Here is a 22,006-nt window from a genome sequence, read left to right as displayed (position 1 = left end):
TTGTTGAACTATATTTGCCTTTCCTCATAATCCTATCATTCTAATCTTCACCTCTGCCTATTAATATTTGGTCCTCTTTTAAGCTGAGATTTTTAAGAAATTTTAATTTATCCTGTCATGCACTAAAATTTGAATTTTTAAAGTTCAAATTGGGGGAATTAGTAACTATATTTTTATATTTGGTATGTTTTCTTTATCTATATAAACTATGGAAATTAAATTTGTAATTTATTTAATAATCTGAGATCTATATTTCACTTTATTAATTGGTCTTACGTTTGCTTACCACATTTGATTCTGCTACTTATACTGGGTTCTTTTAACCCACCTAAATACTCCTTGTTTACATTTGTTGATAATCAAAAGTCTACATGGTGTAGACCATAATTGTTTGTCACTGTTTTTAAAAATCCGTTAGTGAGACCCTTCCTAAGCCCATCTATGGACCTCATGTTAGGGAACCTTTATCTTAAATAATGCATTGTCTCTGAAATGTATTTTCATAACACCTTTTCTATAGCACTATGAATTTAATAGTGAAAATTAATTTCATCCCCTACTAAAGGAATTTGAATTTTCTATATCCTAGTGGTAAGAACTTGATTTTCCAACCTGAAGTTGTTAAGGTCTGTCTGAATCACTAAAAGAGTGAGTTAAATCTGTTTTCTGATGGTTTGCTTCTAAAGGTCAGTGAAGGACAGCACTCTGAAAGAAATGAATAACACGCATCCTTCCAGAGCTAGTGTATTTTACAGCTGTCCCTTTGGACTCACTCCAACAACAGCTCATTGACTCCTAGAGGAAGAGAATTTTAGAGGCCTTAACTGGGGATCAGAAAAATTGTACTGAAAGACACTTGCTTCCCGTGTATAACCACTGCAGTGAAATTCATTTGAAATTATGCTTCTTATCCCTCAAATACAGTTAGTCTCAATGCTTTTGATTTTCCTTTGTAGCATATCTTCATCCATCTCCTTCTTGCTTATTACTCTTGCTACCTCTCTTTGTTTAGGCCCTTGTATCATTTTCCCTGGGATAATTTCAACAGATTAGTTTTCCTACCTACTCATTTATCTTCTAGGACTGTAGTGACCCAAATAAAGACCCTATCCTGGAAAAGTTCACAGCCTAGCAGGAAGTCAAACATGGATGTAGATAATTTTGGTAAGAGTGTATTAAGGTACAATTTTAGAAATACATATAAGAGGCTGGGTAACATCAAGAAAGGGAGTAATTAACTCTGGAAATAAATATTAAAGAGTAATCAGACCATAGAATTATTAACTGAGATTTTAATCATGTTATTTCTGTAGCAAGTGTAGAGGCAAGTTTTTGTTCTAATGTTCTAAATCAGACTAAAGATTAATTTGTAATAAAAAAAAACAGAAAAGCTTATTTTCTAGGTAATGAGCAAATAGATACAATTGAAATGCGACTTTGGCAACTGAGTTAGCCACAAAACTAATGTTTTCCTGTTGACCTGTCTGAGAATAAGGGTGGAAAATATCTTGTCAATATATATCTAAATATACACATTTGTAAATGTATCATTAGATAATATTTATTAAATGTATCAGTTAAATAAAAAATAAGTGTTTATAAAACCTTTGGTCATTCAACAGACATTTATTACAGCTTCCGTATTTGTGAACATAGATATCTAGAAAATACAAGGTGCTTATTTTAGCAAATCGTGGCCGTTTGAAGCGATTAAGCTACAAGGGACTCAGTATAGATATTCCCTAAATTTGCAAGTGTATACTTCAAAATAGCAAGTCATAAAAAGTCTCTGCTGTCTTAGGCTGTATTTATAGAGACTTATAATCCACACTGAAGTAATAGTTTTCTGTACTCTGCCTTGGTGATATTGACTCCAGAGTATTGTACTAGATTTTGGTTGCTGCATTTTGAAATGAATATTAGCAAAAGAACACATCCAGTAATGGCAAAGAAGATGACAATAAACTATCTCACCTGAATCATGGTTAAAGGAATTGGGGGTAAAAAGGCCTCTGGAAAATTGTGATTGCTATCAATATGTGAAAAAAACAGATGGCAGAACTGTTGGAATGAAGTAGGTTAGGAATAGCAACCTTTAGGGATAACTTTAGAAGTGCTTCACAAAAACTTCTGTATCAGGTACTGAGCTCCCAACACTGAAAATACCTAATTAAGTGACTTACATGAGATACTTTACTATTTCAAGATTTTAACTTCACCGGCTTCAAATTAATGCCTCTGTTTTTGTTTCCAGAGGACTTAGATTGAAATTGTAGGATTGTGGTTGCAAAGGCAGGATTGGGGGTGACTTATTAGCCAGTGTGCATTTAGAAAATTCTCCACTTTATATCAAGTAATTCTTATGCCCTTTAGGGCCAAACTTCAGGGTCAGCAATCTTTTTCTGTAAGAGGCCAGATAGTAAATATTTTAGGTTTTGCAGGCCACATGGTCTCTATAGTATCTGCTCAACTCTACTGTTGTAAAAACATCACTGACAATATGTAAACACAATTTATTGGCTGTGTTCCCATTAAACTTTATTTATAAAAGCAGGTGGTGAGCTGGACTTGGCCTGTGGGCCACAGTTTGACAACCCTTGCCTTAAATGATGAAATCTGGAAATATCATTCTAATATAGGTGAAGAAAGGCTTGCAATGCAGGAGTTAAAAAACAAATTGTCAAGATATCATGGTGTTCTTGGGCTGAAAGAGTGCACAATCAAATGTTCAAAATACTGAATTGCCCAATGAGTTACCCAACGAATTAAGAAACCTTTCTCTATACAAGTCAAGTGACAGTGGCAAGTCTGAGACTATTTTCTGTTCATTTCTGCTGCATATTTTGTCCTTAAAGGTGTTTACTCCTGAGCAATGCCGTCTACCACTTGTGGACTACTAATGCAGAGCCAACCCTTACAAAGACATAAATGCAGGTTCAGGCTTTCTGAGAACCAAGATTTTCAGTGCCTCCTACCCAAACACAGAAATTTTTAACAGTAATTTTAATACTAGAACAAGGAAATAAACAGAAAAATCTGTGATCAGCAAAGAATCTGTTTCATATTTTGTGCTTCTAACCTCATAAAGCAAAGGTTCTCATACCATCATTTGATCTGTTGGCCTTTAGTTTATCAACTGTTAGAAAATGATGGTCAAGTGTTGATGCTGACTAGAAATGAGTAACAGGAGAATAGGAGACTACTCTCACCAGGCAGTCTGGCCACAGAGAATAAGTGACCACTGACTGCTAGAAAACAAGGGGATGGGGAGCATTTTTAAAAGCACTGTCTCCAAAACCACTGTCTTTGGTTTTAGGGCCAAAAATACTCTCAGACTCCTCAGTGATACTGAAAAGCTTTGCTATAATGTGTTTTACAAAACCAGTGATTGGTTTTATAATGAGGGCTGCGATTTATCAAGAAGGATACATTGTGAAATATATATATATATATATATATATATATATATATATATACTCTTTTAAGAAAACAGGACTGCTTCAGTTGAAATAACATTATTAGGTATATTAAAAATTAGGTAAGATTAGAAAGCAAAACCAATTTATTTCCTAAGCATTCTGAATAGTTATGATTTGTCATTATGCGACTATTTAGTACTTGTGTTATGAACTCAAAAACCCAATAGAGTAGTTCCTTGACTCTTAAAGTGTTTTATTTTTAGCAAATATATTTTTGTCACTTCACATCTCCAAATTGCATAGATTCATATTGAAAATATTAATTTTATATTGATTTATTCCCCTCTACTGCTTTTCAAATAAGTTCTTTTTCTTTGTAAATAGATGCATTTAAGTTTGGATAATTCTACCTTCTTTATCAACATCTAATTTTTTCCATAGTGTAAAGTCCCTTTTATTTAAAATATTATGTATTCTGATTTCTCAACATTAGGGATTATTTTCCAAATTTGGGAAAATTAAGTTTCTACACCTTGATTTAATGTTTCCTTGATTATATCCTATATTTGAAAAGCAAATTTTTAAAGAAATCTGAATCTAAAAATCATGAAAAAAATGTCATGTCATTCTTTTGTTCAAAATGCTCCAGAGACTCCCTTTTACTTAAGAGTGTACTACATAAAATTCGAATTCCTTAACATGTCTGCCCACCTTTCTGACACCCTACGTATTGCCATGCACTGCATACTCAGGTAATAAAAAACAACTTATATTGTTGGTAATGGGCCTCATTCTTTCATGGTCTGTGACTTTGCACACATAATCTTGTGGCAATCTAAAACAGCCTCCCATTTAGCTCTCCCATGTCCAAGCCATCCCTTCTCTGCAAAACCCCTGCTTATCTGTAATACTCTGTTTAAACTTTACCTCTCTCATGCCTTCCCTAGCCGCCTCAGGCAGTTGGGAGATTTCCTGTGACTTTTCCAAGGTTCATATTGTGTTACAACAGTTTTCCATTGTTAAAGTTTTTCTTGCATCTTGTCTTTCCCCAATAAACTCAACAACCAAAGAGAAAGTGTCTATTTACCATCGTTATCATACTATTTATTTAACCTAGAACCTGGCAAAAGCAGGTATTTCTCCCAATAAGGGGGTTACTAAGGGTTCCTCTCTCTCAAGCTATAGATAACTGTACCAGTTAAATAGGGATATTATGAGTCTGGGAAACTAGAAGTACCAGCATCTGAGCCACTCATACTATTCCAAACTCATCTGTGAGCCTTGCAGTACCAGTACTACCTTCACATTTCAGCACTTGATGCTGGCACTACTTTATGAAGCTTCTTACTTACTTGCCTCCCTCTGTAAAGAACTCAAACTCTTTTTTCCCCATCCCTAACTAATGCCAGTCCTGAATAATTCTTAATAGCTTGAAAAGATAATGTGGGTATACTTACTAGGTTTGTTAATAGTATGTAACATTTATTGAGTGCTTACTGTGTGCCAGTCTCTTTGTTTACAAGTTTTTCTTTTATTACTTCATCTAATACAGCAGGTCTGATGAAGTATATGCCATTATCCCAACTTAACAATTTGGGACAGGGCAGCTGGGGGAGATACAAGGTTTGACAAGGTGAATTAAACTGCTCAAGACCATACAACTATTAACTGAGGCAGACAGAATTTCAATCCAGTGTATCTTCAGAGCTCATTCTTTTGTTCACCACCAGTGAATATTCCCGCCATACCTGAAGCCCAAATAGTAGCATGGCTATAATGTGCACTTTAAAAGCATCTAGACCTGAATTCAAAATCCATATCTAACATTTACTGGTGGTAAATAACTTTACTTCTCTGACCTTTGGTTTTCTTATATGTAAAATGGTAATACTACCCCAAATGATTATTACTTGACTAAGGTGCGTGATACGTACTAAACAGTAAGTGTTAGCTCCATTTGCCTCTTCTACACTTCTGTTCATGTGAGCTCTGAGGTAATGGTTTGAACAGAATGAGGCCTAGCATAAGAAGACAAATAAGAAAGTTAGCTTCCTCTCTCTTCTGTGTAGTACTACCATAATGTCAACCAGTGACTGCCTTCCAGGATCTTCAAATATTTTTATAGTTATGATCACACTTATTCCCTTAATGAGAAGGGCGCATCTTGAGTATTTAATAGTTGTTAATTGCTCATAAATATACTATAGTAGAATAAGGATTAGCATCAGTGATCTTCTGTTTTACTAGACTTCTCTTTTGCTAGTTCTTAGGAGACATATGTGACTCTGAGGGTTGTTATTTATTGTATAAAATAGTTGCCCCCGTGATTCCATAACATAGATCTGTTAGTGCCAAATCAACAAAGAAAACTATAAACACAGCTGCTGTTTTGGTGTGGTTTGTGGTTTGGTTTTGCTTTTAGTTGAACTTTTTTACGTAGGCAGATCATCATTTAAAAGTAGTCATTTGGCATTTTCCCTTGCATTCTTCAAATTTTTTGTAAGTTTTTAAAAAGCTTAGCTTAAGTCACTTCTATAATTACACACTTAGGTTGATTCATCTGGTCTTTTTGCTGGCCAATGAATTTTCTTTTTAAGTATAGGAAATAGGATAATTTAAATCTTATAACTATTAAAATAGGATATTTAAAGTCCTATAACTTCAGTATGTCTCTTTTATAAATTCAAAGAAAATATTTTCAAGTATTAAAAAATAATTTTATATTCCTTGTTGTCTTTTAATTGATTTCTGTATTTCCAGAGGTAGGAGGAGGGCTTGGAATTTCTGCTATTTCTGCTCCACCTCCTTCATATAACTCTGGAGCATACTATAAACACTTGTTTGCAACTGAGAATTGGTACAGCAGAAGTGTCTGATCAAAAGTAGGTCCTGTTGCTCTAAGTCACACTGGTTGTAAAGTAAAAGATGGGTTGTAGGGGGCAGATACAGACATAGGGAGACCATTTAGGCCTTTGCAGTAGTCCAGACAAGATATAGGAGTGGCCTGACCAAAGGTACCAAGAGTGATAATGAAGGAATGTAGACATATTCAGGATACAGAATTAACAAAATTTGTGGATGAATTAGATGTTGGTGAGTATGACGTGAGTCAGAGGGGGCAGGGTTCTGGATTAGAGGTATCGGGCTCCTCACGTTTTTCTCATTGTGTTTGCTCAACTGCTGCTTATCCTTAAAGAATTTAGTTTATTTGTTACCTCCTGTGGAAAACCTTCCCACTCCAACTTCCATTAAGTTAGGTAACCACACTATGTGTTTTTATAGCACCTGGTACTTTTTATGAAAGCATTTTTTTCTGTTTTGTACCTATGAATTTTACTTCACACTCTCATACAGATAACCTTCACAGTCTTGACTTTGCCTTGTGAAGGCAAGGGCCATGCCTGACTTACTCATCATATTCCCACCACCTATCATGGTCCTGGGGACAGCACCAATACATTTTTGGGGAATAAGCAAAGTGTCATTTATAGCTATTGTCCACAGCGCCTGATAGAGTAACTGAATGCAATAAGTTATCTGGGCTTTTTTGATTCATTCCCCTGGCTTAACTTTCATTTCTTTTGTATTTTCTTAATCTCTCTCACTTTATTTTTTCTTATACCTTTACAGTTTAGCTTACTGAATAAAAGAAAATATAAACAGCAAGAAGTAAATTTGTGCTTTGCAGGTTTTGACAGTGTCTTCCAAAGGAACCCTGAAGATTATTTTAACATCTAAAAAGAGAGGGCTTCAGATTGTAATATTATACTTAATATTGTATATTCAGATTATAATAAAATACTTAATATTTTAAAAAGTATTATAAGTACTTAACATTGTTGGAACATTGTACTGAGCCAATGGATATGTGGATCAGTTCATTTCAGTTAGAAATAATAGGACTGAGTTATTTGATAAAGAGGGAGTGGATCATTGCAAATTCATCATGTCTCAAGGAAAATACATTGATGACACTTTATATTATAGTAAATATGTACCTAAATTATACTTTAAAACAGAATGGTCTAAGATATCACTTAGACAGTAATCAGTACAAAAAAGAAAATTACAAAGATTGATTTAAGAAAGAAAAAAAGGCAAAGCTATGTAATTTTTGATTACCACAGGATAGAGGTAGGGGATATAAAAGGAATAGAATTTGATTTTCTAGCCTTTTCTTTACTCATCTTTAAAAATAAAAGCAATGGACCCATGATCTAAAAGATCCTTTCCAGTCAAATTCTGTTGTTCCATAAAATAGAAAAGAATGATAAAGGTGGTATGTGATGGGAATTCTGGTTTCACTTGCATCTTACTACTTACTCTTTCCATAGCTTCAGCTCTGTCTTGATAAGACCTGACTTTAAAAATACATTCATATAAAAGTTTTTATTTGAATGAATTTATTAAATATAATTAAACACAAGTTACTTTTTCTAACTTCTGCTTTGGATCAATTATTTCAGCCTAATTTGGAACAACAATCTACATCAAAATATTTAAGATGAATTATGATTACTTATTTACCCAAATCAATTCAAATTACAGAAAGTGAATTTTTGCACTTTTGTAGAGCCATAAATGTATTCTTTGATGTTTCTCTTTTAATGTTTTCATTTTTTAAAAAAATCTTTATTGTTTTAATCTTACTTTAGTCTTCCAAGAAATCTTAGTTAATAACTTCAATACCTGATGGACAGATGAATAAACAGAGGTCTAGTGAAGTTACAGAACTCATCCACAATTACTAATTTACATTGTGACAAAACCAGAAAAAGATTCATTCCTGCTGATTTTCCAAAGTGACCCTTTCTGCTAGAACCACTTCATTTGTAAATACTCACTAGCCTAAAATTTACAAACAAGGTCAGACTGAATGACCTATACCCATTTTCGGACTCTACAAACTTCTGTGGGGAAAAATATGCATATGAGAAAGTAGAGTTTTCTTTTTAAAAAGGGGGAAAAAAAACTTAACATGTTTTCTTTCTTTGGTTTAGATTTCTGCTTTGGGACAGCCACGCATCTAATTCCTTAAAGTAGTTTTATATGTAAAACTTGTAAAGGATCAGAACAATGCCTCCAAGACCATCATCAGGTGAACTGTGGGGCATCCACTTGATGCCCCCAAGAATCCTAGTAGAATGTTTACTACCAAATGGAATGATAGTGACTTTAGAATGCCTCCGTGAGGCTACATTAATAACTATAAAGCATGAACTATTTAAAGAAGCAAGAAAATACCCTCTCCATCAACTTCTTCAAGATGAATCTTCTTACATTTTTGTAAGTGTTACCCAAGAAGCAGAAAGGGAAGAATTTTTTGATGAAACAAGACGACTTTGTGACCTTCGGCTTTTTCAACCCTTTTTAAAAGTAATTGAACCAGTAGGCAACCGTGAAGAAAAGATCCTCAATCGAGAAATTGGTATGATAAAATTTCAAAATGGCATTGTCATCCTATTCTAAATGCAAATAACTATGAAACTTAATTATTTCCTCATTAGTAAAATATTTTTTCTGAACTGGTTAATTACCTTGGTAATCTTAAGTAGATTTCAAAAAAATCATTACAAATCTGAAGTATTTTTTGACTGTTAGGCTGAGGAACTATTTTTAACACCTTGCTACTATTCTATCAAGTTTTCTTTAGAAAGTGTCATTTGTAGGGATGACTTAGATTTGTTATATCCCAGTTTTGTCTTATTAGTCTTTTAAAAAATAATTGATATGGATAATATTTGCTACCTTTGCTCCAAATTGCCAAATATATCATATTTTATATGTTAAAAATATTTGAATCCTTGTCAGCTCTTACTGTATGTATTCACGAAAAACTTTATTAACACAGGAAAACTTCTTTTTTGTGATCTTCCAAATCTGCCAAGTTCCCTATTTATAATAAACATGGTCTTACTGTGTGTTTAATAGAATGTTATATTCTGTATACAACTTTTTTAAGGTTTTGCTATCGGCATGCCAGTATGTGAATTTGATATGGTTAAAGATCCAGAAGTACAGGACTTCCGAAGAAATATTCTGAATGTTTGTAAAGAAGCTGTGGATCTTAGGGATCTTAATTCACCTCATAGTAGAGCAATGTATGTCTATCCTCCAAACGTAGAATCTTCACCAGAACTGCCAAAGCACATATATAATAAATTGGATAAAGGTAAGAAAATTGTAAATCTACCATAATTGGTGACTATAGTGAAAACTTCTGTCTGTTTTTATAGTCTTTTTATCCCAGCCAGATGATAAGCTTCTTGAAGAAAGGAGTGGCTCATACTGACAAGATATAGTTGAGTGCCAAGTACACAACTTGTGTGCAATAAATATTTATTGATTGAATGAATTGTGTGCATATACTGCTGATCCCTTAGTGAATTGTTTATCTCAGAATAAAACTAAAAAACATTGAGTTTGAAATTCACTGTTACAGAATTACAGCTGATTATCTTTTTACAAATAAAAACAAGTATAGATAGAAAACATTTTATAAAATTTTGGGAAACATTCTTATTGTATACAAAGAAAAAATAAATTTCTTAACGTTAAATGCAGTAATTAACTCTGATCATGATGAGTGATAATATATAAGGTGACTTTTGACACTTAATATACGAATTTCTAGAATTAAGTGAACATGGGAATATATAAATATATTATTTTGGAAATGAAAATATCATTGTATCAAATAAATATTTGTATTTTTCAAGGTAACAAAGTGAAAGTTTTCATTGAAAGTTATAGAATAGGTTAACTCACACACTTTTAAACATATTGTCAGTAGAATAAATTAAAACATCTTATTGCTATTTCAGCCATATTCAAAGTGTTTAATGCTTATATAACATAAGCTTTTCATTTAAAATTTCTTTCTACTCTAGCATACTTTTTTAAATGGAATGCTCTTTTCATTTTTTTCCCCAATACCCTTTATGAAAAATTTCCACTATATAGAAAAGTTCAAAGAATTTTACAGTGAACACCTCAACTACTCTAACAGTTTTATCTTTTCATTTTTATCATTTTGTTTGGTCCACTGACTTACTGCTTAACTAATTTTGAAAGGAAAAAATTAGAAAATACGTCTTCTTCTCCCACCTCCCCCATCTTTTCTCATTCTGATTCAGCATCTTTCTTTAAGTCTCCATGATTCTATCTCATAGTTACCAAAAACTTCTACTTAAGGTACTGTTGCAGCTTTGATACCATCATGAGTTCCTCTTCATAGGGCTTGTATTCTATGAAGTATGTCATGCAGTTTAGAATAGAAATTAGCTTGGTCTCAGGTACTTGTGACCTACCCTAGTCACAGTTTTGCATGCTTGCCATAAAACGTGAGGTTTGGGCATGGTCTGGCAGCCCTGTCAGATTTGAAGATTTGCTTTCTACCTGATATTTACCTGTATTTATTTAAGTTTGATTATAAGTCATTTGTGATTATGGTTAGAGTAATGGTAGTACATACTTTTTTGAAATTTATCTCTTAAAAAATGAAATATATGTGGTGATTGCATCTAATATTTTTTCCTATTATAGGGCAAATAATAGTGGTGATTTGGGTCATAGTTTCTCCAAATAATGACAAACAAAAGTATACTCTGAAAATCAACCACGACTGTGTGCCAGAACAAGTAATTGCTGAAGCAATCAGGAAAAAAACTCGAAGTATGTTGCTATCATCTGAACAACTAAAACTCTGTGTTTTAGAATACCAGGGCAAGTATATATTAAAAGTGTGTGGATGTGACGAATACTTCCTAGAAAAATATCCTCTGAGTCAGTATAAGGTGAGTAGCAAGTTTCAAAGATACTAATTTTAAATTTAAAAGGCATTCACACTAGGAACTGGTATCTGTATTTTTAGGACATATTTTTTGAAAATTAAATAATTAATATTAGTAAATAGCATTAATAAGTTTATTTTTATACTGTATTTAATTTGAGAGATTGATGATGGATTTGAGAGGACAGGCACTATCCTTCTAGATTTTATGTAATTAATATCTGGGGACTTGAGTGTACATATGTGGATAAGCTGATTAATGTTTTGCAGTTGTAACAATAGTTATATTGTTATTCAGATACAAACATTTGATTATTTGATTTGAAAAAAAACTATAAAAAGCGACTGGATTTGTACCAAGCATATGCCACATAGTGATTTATAATACCCAGCAAGACATGGTTCTGGCCTTTAGGTTGCTTATAGCCTAGGGAGGCTTGTGGGTAAGGAAATAGGTTTTTATAATATGAATACAGTAGTATTTATATTAAAATCTTTATCCTAACTACCATTTCAAAGTTCAAACTAATGCATTGTAATATTTAAATATATATATTGCATAATTTTATTAGTCTCATCTCTTTGTGGTTTTTAGTTTGGGATTTTTTTTTTAACAAAACAAATGTTTCTCAGGAAATATTGGGACAGAAGAATGAGTGGGGAGCAACCCTTGGATTTAACATCAATGTAACTTAATAAATTGAATGGCAGAGGCTTTCTGCATGATGTTGCTTTTCCTTTAACAAGTATAGTGTTTTCATAATGGGTATCCTCTGATCCTTGTTTTTGATTCCTTTTTTCTTTTCTTTTTCTGTTTTTCTTTTCCTTCTAGTTAAAGATAAAACTGCGGTCTCAAAAACTGACTTTTTTTTTGTTTTTATACAATTTATATTTCAAGAGGTGGCTTGGTTGATCTGTGGTATAACCTAACTCCCAAATGTTAGTATTTTAAATATTATAAATATAGCAACTACTAAGAAATATGATCTATAATGTTTGATTTTTTATAACCTTTGCAGCTTAGTATGTAAATTCTCTTATAATATTCTCTCACATTTTGATTTTAAAATGAAGAGCTTGACAAGAAATGGCTTCTCCTCTCCCACCTTAATCTCTTACAGTATATAAGAAGCTGTATAATGCTTGGGAGGATGCCCAATCTGATGCTGATGGCTAAAGAAAGCCTCTACTCTCAACTGCCAATGGACTGTTTTACAATGCCATCTTATTCCAGACGCATCTCCACAGCTACACCATATATGAATGGAGAGACATCTACAAAATCCCTTTGGGTTATAAATAGTGCACTCAGAATAAAAATTCTTTGTGCAACCTATGTGAATGTAAATATTCGAGACATTGACAAGGTAAGCTCAAGTGTTGATGTTTATAATTTTATATGAATTATGTTATATAAATCTCTTTATTGAACTATATAATAATCTGTTAACCTGCAGTATGTTTTCATATGGCTGGAAAACCATTTGTCAACCTCAGCTTACAGTCCTTTTCTGTAGTTCTAATATCCCTAATTCTAATAGTCTAATAATTCTGATACCCATAATTCTAAGCTCTTTAAACCAAACTTTGACAGAATTCATTTGGCAGGAAAACATGACCTAACCTGCAGCAACATTTTTTACAGTCTTTATTATTCCTACTTAGTGTAAATATCCATATGTTTTGTTGTAGAAATACTAATTTCTTTTTGGAGTGCTGCTTCAGCTGCTAAGAGTACTAAGTAATATTTAGTATATATGCTAGTTTATCTCTGAATTACATACCTGGCTTAAAGGGATTGTGGGCCTATATTAATTTTTAATAGTCTAATGTCCCCCTGAAGGCAGCAACAAACTTTGGTGAAGAATCTGCATCAGTATTAGTTTACTATTTTTGTAAAGGAAGGAGAATAGAAAAGCTACATCTGAACAGAGACTTTGACTTGATTCTGTCATTCATTATCAGTTAAATTGTATGATAATGTTTAATGGTCCTGTCTAGTATTTATGTGTGCATGTGTATATGTATGTATATACACATAACTTTTTTTTTCTTAGATCTATGTTCGAACAGGTATCTACCATGGAGGGGAACCCTTATGTGATAATGTGAACACTCAAAGAGTACCTTGTTCCAATCCCAGGTAAGGAAGTATATGTATTTATATTTCCCAAAGTCATATTAGTGTTTAGCAATGTACTCAGTAAAAGTATTATATTTTACATCGTTAATTTTATACAAGTCATGTAAAATTACTCAACATTTGCGTACAGAACATGAGGACATTCTGTCAAAGGGGTATCAATCACAGGATCGCTTTATTGATTCTCTAAAATTTTATCAGAAGGGCTTTTCTGATTCTCTCTTCCCATTGTGTCAAGGAGAGAACCTAGAGTATAGTTATAGTTTTGTGCTGATGATTTCTTACATCAGATCTATAAACCTAGCCTTTTATTCTTTTCTTATCTCCATTTCCATTTCCATTAAGAAGTGAGAGGTGGCAAACAACTTTAGAGCTGGACTACCCTAAGGCAGTCTCCTTTACATTACTCCCAAAAATATATGTTTATGGCATTCAAATTAAGGGTCTTTGAAAACAAATCAGTTTCTTAATGAGAGAGAGAGTTATTGGGAACATTTTAAATGATTATTGCCAAGATAAATAAGTAAAAGACCTATAATTCAGCAGACTAGCATCCTGTCATTTCCTTGCCTCTGTTTTTAGAATCATTTGGGAATAAAAGTCTATTCCTTAGTGTAATACTAATTTTTTTATTGAAATATAGTTGATTTACAATGTTGTATTAGTTTCTGGTGTGCAGCATAGTGATTTAGGTATACACATATATACATACATACTCTTTTTCATTACAGGTTACTACAAGCCATTGAATATAGTTCCCTGTGCTAGCAATATTTTAAGAGAACTCAAGTTGGTATTAAAGATGGCCTTTGTAGACTAGCAATAGAGCTAACTAGTGGATCTTCTACAAGTAGATTTCATAATGAATTCAGGCTGAGTTCTAGAAAAGCCAAGAAAAAGTTCTGGTCTTGTAATTAAATTGCTAGAGGTGGCCACCCTTATAGAACCTAAGTGAAGTTCAAAGAGATAGTAGCCTTTTCTACCAGGAGGAAGGAAAATAGTTCTTCACCCTACCTGAACTAATGTAGGTCAGAAAGTACATCATTCAAATTAGAAGTTATGCTGTGGCAACTTATAGCACCAGAATATTTTAAAAATTTTTGTTAGAACAACAAAAGTTTATTTTCCACTCATATGGCATATCTGTCACAGGTTGGTGGGTGGTTGTGCAGGGAGCAGAAAAGCAATATTTGGGGAAATGATGGCCAAAAGTTTTCCAAATTTGGTGAAAACTATAAAACCAACCATCTAAGGAGTCTGACAAGCCCACAGCAAAGACTCCAAGACAATGTTGGATAGATTTATCCTAGTTGTTTCAAGTACCAAAAGTAAACAGGCTTTAGAAAAGTGAAAGGTAAATTTGTATAATAATACAAGATTAAAATGTCAAAATTTTAATAAAAGTGCTATTTAGAAAGGACTTTCCTTTAAGAATTCTCTGTAAGGTAAAATCCCTATGGTAGCTGTATAAAGATTTCAGTAAAATTTTTAACTTTTCTGTATTTGCCAAAAAAGGAGATAAAAGTATATGAAGTTATTAGGAAGATAGAATCTTAAAAATCCTTACTGAAATTAAGTGATTATTCTAAATCTGTGCTTTCTATATGCTAAATAAATTGGTACTTTATGATTTCTTCATAAATGTTTCCAGTTATCTCCCAAAATCAGAATCAGTTTGGAATATATGTTTAAAACCATTGCCTACAAATAAAGAACTTAATTGTGGGTGTATGTGGGGACTTTAGAAGAAGAAAGGAAAATGTTTTATTTAGTTAGCATAGTACAGAACAACTACATTAATAGGACATAGCTCTCTTAGATATGTAGAAATTTTCTCATTAATTTAAGCAATTCTAAAGATTTAGAGGTAGTAAAAAGTACCAGGTACATTTGAGATACATGTATCTAATTTTTCTTAATTAACTGTGGACTTATCAAATCTCATTGTATTTCTTTTCACTGCATTTGTTGTTTCCTTTCCCTTTAGAGTTCCTTCTTGCTAAGTTCCCCCATTTTAAATGTAAGTCTTCTCTATATAAATGGACCATATATTTCTTTTTATCTTTGCCCATACTCAAGCAAAGGTGCTAGAATAAATAGAACTTATTTTACTGATAAAGTTTTATACCTTAGTTTGGCTAACTAAAAATAGAATTTGTATATCATTTTGTTAATTAAGTCTTCTGTATTAAAAAAAAAAGAAGAGTTATAAAAAAGCCATTTTGAAAAGTTTTCATAGTATCTACCTCTTGAGCTTGTAGCATAGACCAATTACTGTTCTAATTGCTTTACTTATATTAGTTAATCTTCACAACAACTTTTTAAGGGTACTGTTATTAGTTCCATTTCACAGATAAGAAAACAAAGCAAGGTTCACACATTTAGTCAAATAGTAGAGACAAGATTTTTACTCCAGTTAGTCTAACTTCTGAGTCTGTAGTCTTAGCTATTACTGTAATATTTTTTAATTTAAAAAAACCCTATTTATTGTACTTGGATCTTTACAAGTATGTGTACCAGATATAGACATAATTTCACACATAGCATCCAGTAAATTGAAGGGAATTTATCATAAAAATTTGAATAATTTTATCATCGCTTTTTGTTATAACTTTCCATTTTGTCCTTATTATGAATGTCAAGTTTTATTACCTCTTGTAAAGTAGTTATTTTAAAGTTTAAATACTTTCTTCTTATGTGTCCTTCATTTTATTTACATACTGACTTATTTAAATTAATGGGCTTTTCTGAATGAAATTACATTATATATAAAAGTAATTAAATATAATTTTAATCATAATGTGAAATCTAACTTTATCTTATTTAGCTTCCCTTTTCTATCTGCCTTTTTCTATAAGCTAATTTGTTTTTAATTTTATTTTTGCTGAAATACAGCACAAATGCATAAAATTATATAAATCATAATTGCACAGTTTAGTGAATTATCACAAAGTGAACACCTATATAACCACTACTGTGGTCAAGAATTAGAACATTTATCAGCATTCCAAAAGTGTCTCTCCCAATCCATTAATCTTCTCTCCTTCCCAAAGGTAACTGCTATCTTGACTTCTAACGCTATTGGTTAGTTTTGGTTGTTTCTGAATTTTATATAAATGGACTCAAGGAGTAGCTATTCTTTTGTGTCTAGCTTCTTATATTCAATATTATGTTTGTAAGATTTCATTATTGGTCATTTCTATTGCCATATAGTATGCTGTTGTATGAACATACTACCACTTACCTATCTTACTGTTGGACATTTGAATTTTTTGAACTTTGGGGATACTGTAAGTAATTCTATTAACATTGTATGCAGAAATGCTTGCATTTCTGTGGTTTAAACCTAGAGTTTGAGCTGAATCATCGGTCAGTTTTCGTAGGTTGTGCCTTCCAAATTGATTGTACAAATTACACCTCCACTAGCAGTATATGAGATTTCCTGTTACTGTACCTCCTTACCACCCCTTAGTATCATCAGTCTTTATAGTTTTAGCCATTCTCTTTTAGAGTGATATCTCCATGAGATTTTATTTTCCATTTTTTGGATGACAAATAATGTTGACTATTTTTCATGTTTATTGGCCATTTGGATATGATCTTGTGAAGTATGTTTTAGTCAGTCTGTGTCCTGTTTTTCCATTTGATTTATCTTTTTCTTGAAATTTGTAGGAGTTGTTTATATACTCCAGATAAAATCTTTTTTTAATAAATTCGTTTTTTCTTTAAAATTTTATATAGATGGAATGAATGGCTGAATTATGATATATACATTCCTGATCTTCCTCGTGCTGCTCGACTTTGCCTTTCCATTTGTTCTGTTAAAGGCCGAAAGGGTGCTAAAGAGGTAAAGTATTTCAAAAGGAACAATTATATTCACTTCTAAAAACTCCATTATACTACTGATTGAATTTTTTCAAGAAGTAGATATTTTTCTTCATTTAAAAAAATCAATAAGTCAGACATTTTTAAATAACACATGTGCTTATAGACAGATACCTTGGGAAAGCTTCCAGAATTTATTTTATAATGAGTATGTCCTGAGTTCATGATACACTTTTTAAACATGCAGAGTGACTATACATAAATATCTTTTAAGTGACTACATGCAAATATCTGTCTTGCTTGGTTTGGTTCCTATCTCCTATTTATAATTAAAGAAAATACATGCAGTTTCAAATGGGAAAAAGGAAAGAAAGCACATATACTTTGAAAAAGTTAATGTGACTTGTTATAGATACCATTATAAAGACAGTTGTTGAATTCTTCTTTTGGGGGAAGAAAAGTGTTTTGAAATATGTTTTATAATTAAATCCACAGAGTAGTGTACATTTTTCTGTTTGTTTTTTTAAGGAACACTGTCCATTGGCCTGGGGAAATATAAACTTGTTTGATTACACAGATACTCTTGTATCTGGAAAAATGGCTTTGAATCTTTGGCCAGTACCTCATGGATTAGAAGATTTGCTGAACCCTATTGGTGTTACTGGGTCAAATCCAAATAAAGTAAGCTTTTTATTATCATAAATTAGATATTTTTTCTTTTATGACAGGCAACCATAATATATATAATAACTTTTATTCCCTCTCTTAGGAAACTCCTTGCTTAGAGTTGGAGTTTGACTGGTTCAGCAGTGTGGTAAAGTTTCCAGATATGTCAGTGATTGAAGAGCATGCCAATTGGTCTGTATCCCGAGAAGCAGGATTTAGTTATTCCCATGCAGGACTGGTAAGGCAAATCACTGTGTTTTCCTTAAGGGTCGGTCATAATCAGTGGATTTGGGTGCAAGCTTTTTATATGGAAAAGTTCCATAAGTTTTAGTTACCCTGGCACAGATCCTATAGGCTCTAGAACAATATTGCAATACAGTAAAATTCTCTCTGCTAATATGTCTACTGCAGCTGTGCCTCTCCTTAGTTTAACCTGCCTTCATTTAACAAATGTTTGTTGAATGCTGACTATATGTACGTATTTATTATGTGATAATAACTAGGTAATAAAGTTGTGACCTAAAGAGACCTCTACTGATTGTACAGTCTAATGGTGAAAATAGTCCTGAAACTAGGAAAAACAGAAATGTAAGATTACAAATCATGGTAAGTGTCATGAAGGACACAATAGTGGGCCAAGAAGGACTAAGGGTTTCGGGGGTAGAGGCCCCCGAATAGTGAAATAATGGAATAAATCATCACTGTTACATCATCCTTCAGTCTTCTTGCTGCACAGCCCAGTGTTTTGCATCATTTTTCCAGAGGTATATAAAGCAGTCTACAAACAACATCTTTGTAGTTTTTTGTTGCTGTTATTTCTTAGGCTTTCGTTGAACACGACTAATAATTCAGAATTTTTCCCTTTCCAATCATAATGACAAAGAGAAGAAAACTGAAAGAGGAAAATATTTCGTAATTATTAGACTGATCAGAATATGAATGCAGAGACAGATAATAGAACTTTTAAGCAGTTTCTCAACCTCGACATTGGTAACATTTGGGGCCAAAAAATTCTTTGTCATAGGGGCTATTGTGTGCAGTACAAGATGTTTAGCAGCATGCCTGGCCTCTACCCCCTAGATGCTGGTAGCACCACCACCACAAGTTGTGACAATCAAAAATGTGTCCAAACAGTACCAAAGGTCCCTTGGAGGCAGAAGGGACTTTAAAGTCACCCCAGGTGATTTTAAAATCACATCCAGACTCTAATGATGATGTTGAAATTGATCATATAAGTGAAATATCAGATGAGAGTATCTGAGATGAATTTTCTCAAACTCAGGAAACAATGAACAATGTATCTCCAAAGACTAAAATGACTAGCATCAGTTAGTCATTCTACAGGAATGACTTCATCACACAGTATTTCTTAACAAGAAACTGGACCATGCCTCATCTGCAGTATTTGTTCCATCTTTTATGATGTGCACAAAATTTACTTTGTAAGTAAATAAGTGCTGTAGGCAAGTGTGTATACAAAGATGATTGGAAGGAAAAGGTGATGTAGAAATTTTTTTAAATCGTGGATTGATTATTCTGATTGATACCTGTAAGTATAAAGTATAGAAGCATTTTGCAATTATGAAGCAAAGAAGATTGCTATCCTCTCAAGCAAAATTATGTCATCAACTTTTTCAAAAGTATTGCATTTTAACAATGCAAATATGAGAAGAAAACCCAGAAGTAATGATAAGCTAGAACTTAATAGATACGTATTTGAAATCTGAAATGAGTATGTACAAGATGGATATATTTCAGGCTCACGCATGGCAGTTGATAAGCAAGTAGTTTGTTTCATTCAACGTATGTTGCCCATTTTGGGTTATGAATTTGGTTCCACTGTGTTTAAATTCTTACTAAGATGTCTAATAAAATTTTTTCACCATCGTTTTTTTCTTCTCTAAATTATTTTATATTAAAAATACAAACAAAAATAAGTAAATAAAAGACTTAAGACTCCATTGGAACCCAGATGATAAATGGTAATGACTACTTTTCCTGATGAGTTGAGGGTTAAGTATTTATTATCTCTTACCTGGACCATTGCAGTAGCCTCCCAGCTGGTCTCCCTCTTTCCCCAGAGCAGCTGTAATAATATTTATAAAACATAAATAATAATTTTCATCCTTTGAGTAGCTTTCACTGAAAGTAAAATCCAAACCTTTACCCTGACCTGCAAATTGTGCATGCTCTGAATATGCCTCCTGTCACTCCTCTCCCTCAACTACTGGGCTTTAGACTTACTGGTCTTCCTATTCCTCCTTCACACCACACTCATTCTCCCCTTAGGGTACTTTCACTGTTTCCTTCACCTGCAATATACTCTTTCCCTGATCTTAATGTGGGTGGTTCTTGTCATTTGGATCACAAATTAATATTACATTCTCAGAGGCCATTTCTGAACACCCAGTCAAAAGTAGCGACTCAGTCATTCTCTGTCACATCACCCAGAGCATCTATCTAAATCAGCTCTCCAGTATTTTTATTTGTTCATTTAATTTCCCACTATAATAGAGGCTCTGTTAATGCAGGGTGTTTTACTATTTTCTGAGCCCAACAGTAAGATCAGGACAAGGTACACAGTACATGTATTAATAAAGATTTACTGAGTATGTGCCAGTAATATTTCTTTATGCTGTTGGATAAATTAACAATGTTTAAATGTATTAACACCAAGCAACTTGGATGTCTACTTTTGTTTTTAGCCATTAGGGAATATATGTAACCCATCCTAAAGGGTGTGTGTTTGTTTTGCATGATACATTAATATGCATTCATAATTATTCATTATGCAGTTAATATATTTGTATTTAAAGGGATAAATACATTAGTTGAAATTTTGGAATTACACCAAAAGTTACAGTATTATCCTTTCAGTTTCCAAACATTCAATGTGCAGTGTTTTAATGGGGTGTTTCTTTCTCCTTTGTTCCCTTATTTATTTTTACTTTTAAAATTGGAAAGCCTTGCAGTGATTATAAGGATATATTCGGGCAAGGATTATGAAAAAATTTATATTTTTATTTTATTACTTTTATTTTCCATCTTATTCCAGAGACATTAGCAGATTAATTAATAAGATACTAAGAAGGGTCCTCATCAGGAAGAGAAGTAAATTGTTCACTACTACCCACTAGAATCCCAGTCTGGTCTTATCCCTAACTTTGGCAGTTACTATTCTTTGGTTGGTGTGACCAAACCAAAGAATAGTAACCTTACAAAAGGTAATGTTAACCAAGTGAGTTACTGGATTTGTTCCACAAATACTGTCTTAAGTTGGTTCTTTTCTATCCCTGAAAATAAAGTCTTGTAATGAAACTAAACTGTTTCACAACCAGTCATAAGCAATGTAAAGTTTATTGCAAATTAATTTTCTTTTTTTACAGATCACTCATGAATCCAGGTGGGAGAATATGGCAAAGAAAATCATATAAGATATTACTTTATTTTACAGAGTAACAGACTAGCTAGAGACAACGAATTAAGAGAAAATGATAAAGAACAGCTCCGAGCAATTTGTACACGAGATCCTCTATCTGAAATCACTGAGCAGGAGAAGGATTTTCTGTGGAGCCACAGGTAAGTGTTAAGATGGAGATTCTGTGTTTCTTTCTTCTATTGCAGAAGAAAGAACTGACTTTGACTGATACTGTCACGTTGCTGCCATTACCTGTTATAGTAAATAAAGCATAATTTACGTGACTTTTTATTACAAACACAGTCCATTTTTAAACTGTGGATATAGATGAATATTCCTAGAAGATCATGCTGCATTGGTACTAACCTTGCATATTGAAGGCTTTTTTAAATTCAAAATCCTTAACATGACTTTTTTTAGGATTTGGGTTTTGGTTTTTGTTTTCAAATAAAATTTAAGATCCAAAAAAAGTACCTGTAGTTTTAGATCAGTTTAGTTGTGATTTAGTTGGTCTAGAGATTTTCATTTTTAGGAGTTCCTTCCATTTTTTGTTTTTTCTTACACTTTTTTAAAGTAATAGTATAATGCCTCATTTTCACTTCCAAAGAAATTATCCTGCAGATTGGTAAGTGTACATTGGTTTATTTAAATAAAGCAGTAAAGCAGTTGCAGTGTATTTCTGCAAAAAGTTCATTTAAACATAAATTTTGTCCAGTGACCACAGTAGAAGTGCTGCATCCGCT

At 32.7% G+C, this 22,006-nt stretch overlaps 1 protein-coding gene across 1 annotated transcript in view; it reads left to right on the top strand.

Annotated features, from left to right (window-relative positions):
* PIK3CA (phosphatidylinositol-4,5-bisphosphate 3-kinase catalytic subunit alpha) overlaps positions 1 to 22,006 on the top strand; it is a 79,666-nt gene that overhangs the window by 37,797 nt on the left and 19,863 nt on the right. Inside the window, exons 2-10 of the mRNA XM_074367541.1 lie at positions 8,420 to 8,847; positions 9,382 to 9,591; positions 10,965 to 11,215; positions 12,333 to 12,578; positions 13,269 to 13,354; positions 17,096 to 17,201; positions 17,708 to 17,860; positions 17,949 to 18,083; positions 21,300 to 21,424. Coding sequence (XP_074223642.1) covers positions 8,496 to 8,847; positions 9,382 to 9,591; positions 10,965 to 11,215; positions 12,333 to 12,578; positions 13,269 to 13,354; positions 17,096 to 17,201; positions 17,708 to 17,860; positions 17,949 to 18,083; positions 21,300 to 21,424 — 1,664 coding nt within the window. The 5' untranslated portion in view covers positions 8,420 to 8,495. The remainder of the gene's footprint in view (positions 1 to 8,419; positions 8,848 to 9,381; positions 9,592 to 10,964; positions 11,216 to 12,332; positions 12,579 to 13,268; positions 13,355 to 17,095; positions 17,202 to 17,707; positions 17,861 to 17,948; positions 18,084 to 21,299; positions 21,425 to 22,006) is intronic.

The sequence above is a fragment of the Camelus bactrianus genome, chromosome 1, assembly GCF_048773025.1.
Source record: "Camelus bactrianus isolate YW-2024 breed Bactrian camel chromosome 1, ASM4877302v1, whole genome shotgun sequence".
NCBI classification, from domain to species: domain Eukaryota; kingdom Metazoa; phylum Chordata; class Mammalia; order Artiodactyla; family Camelidae; genus Camelus; species Camelus bactrianus.
The sequence above is the reverse complement of the archived record's forward strand: the minus strand, read 5'-3'. Positions and strand labels throughout refer to the sequence as shown.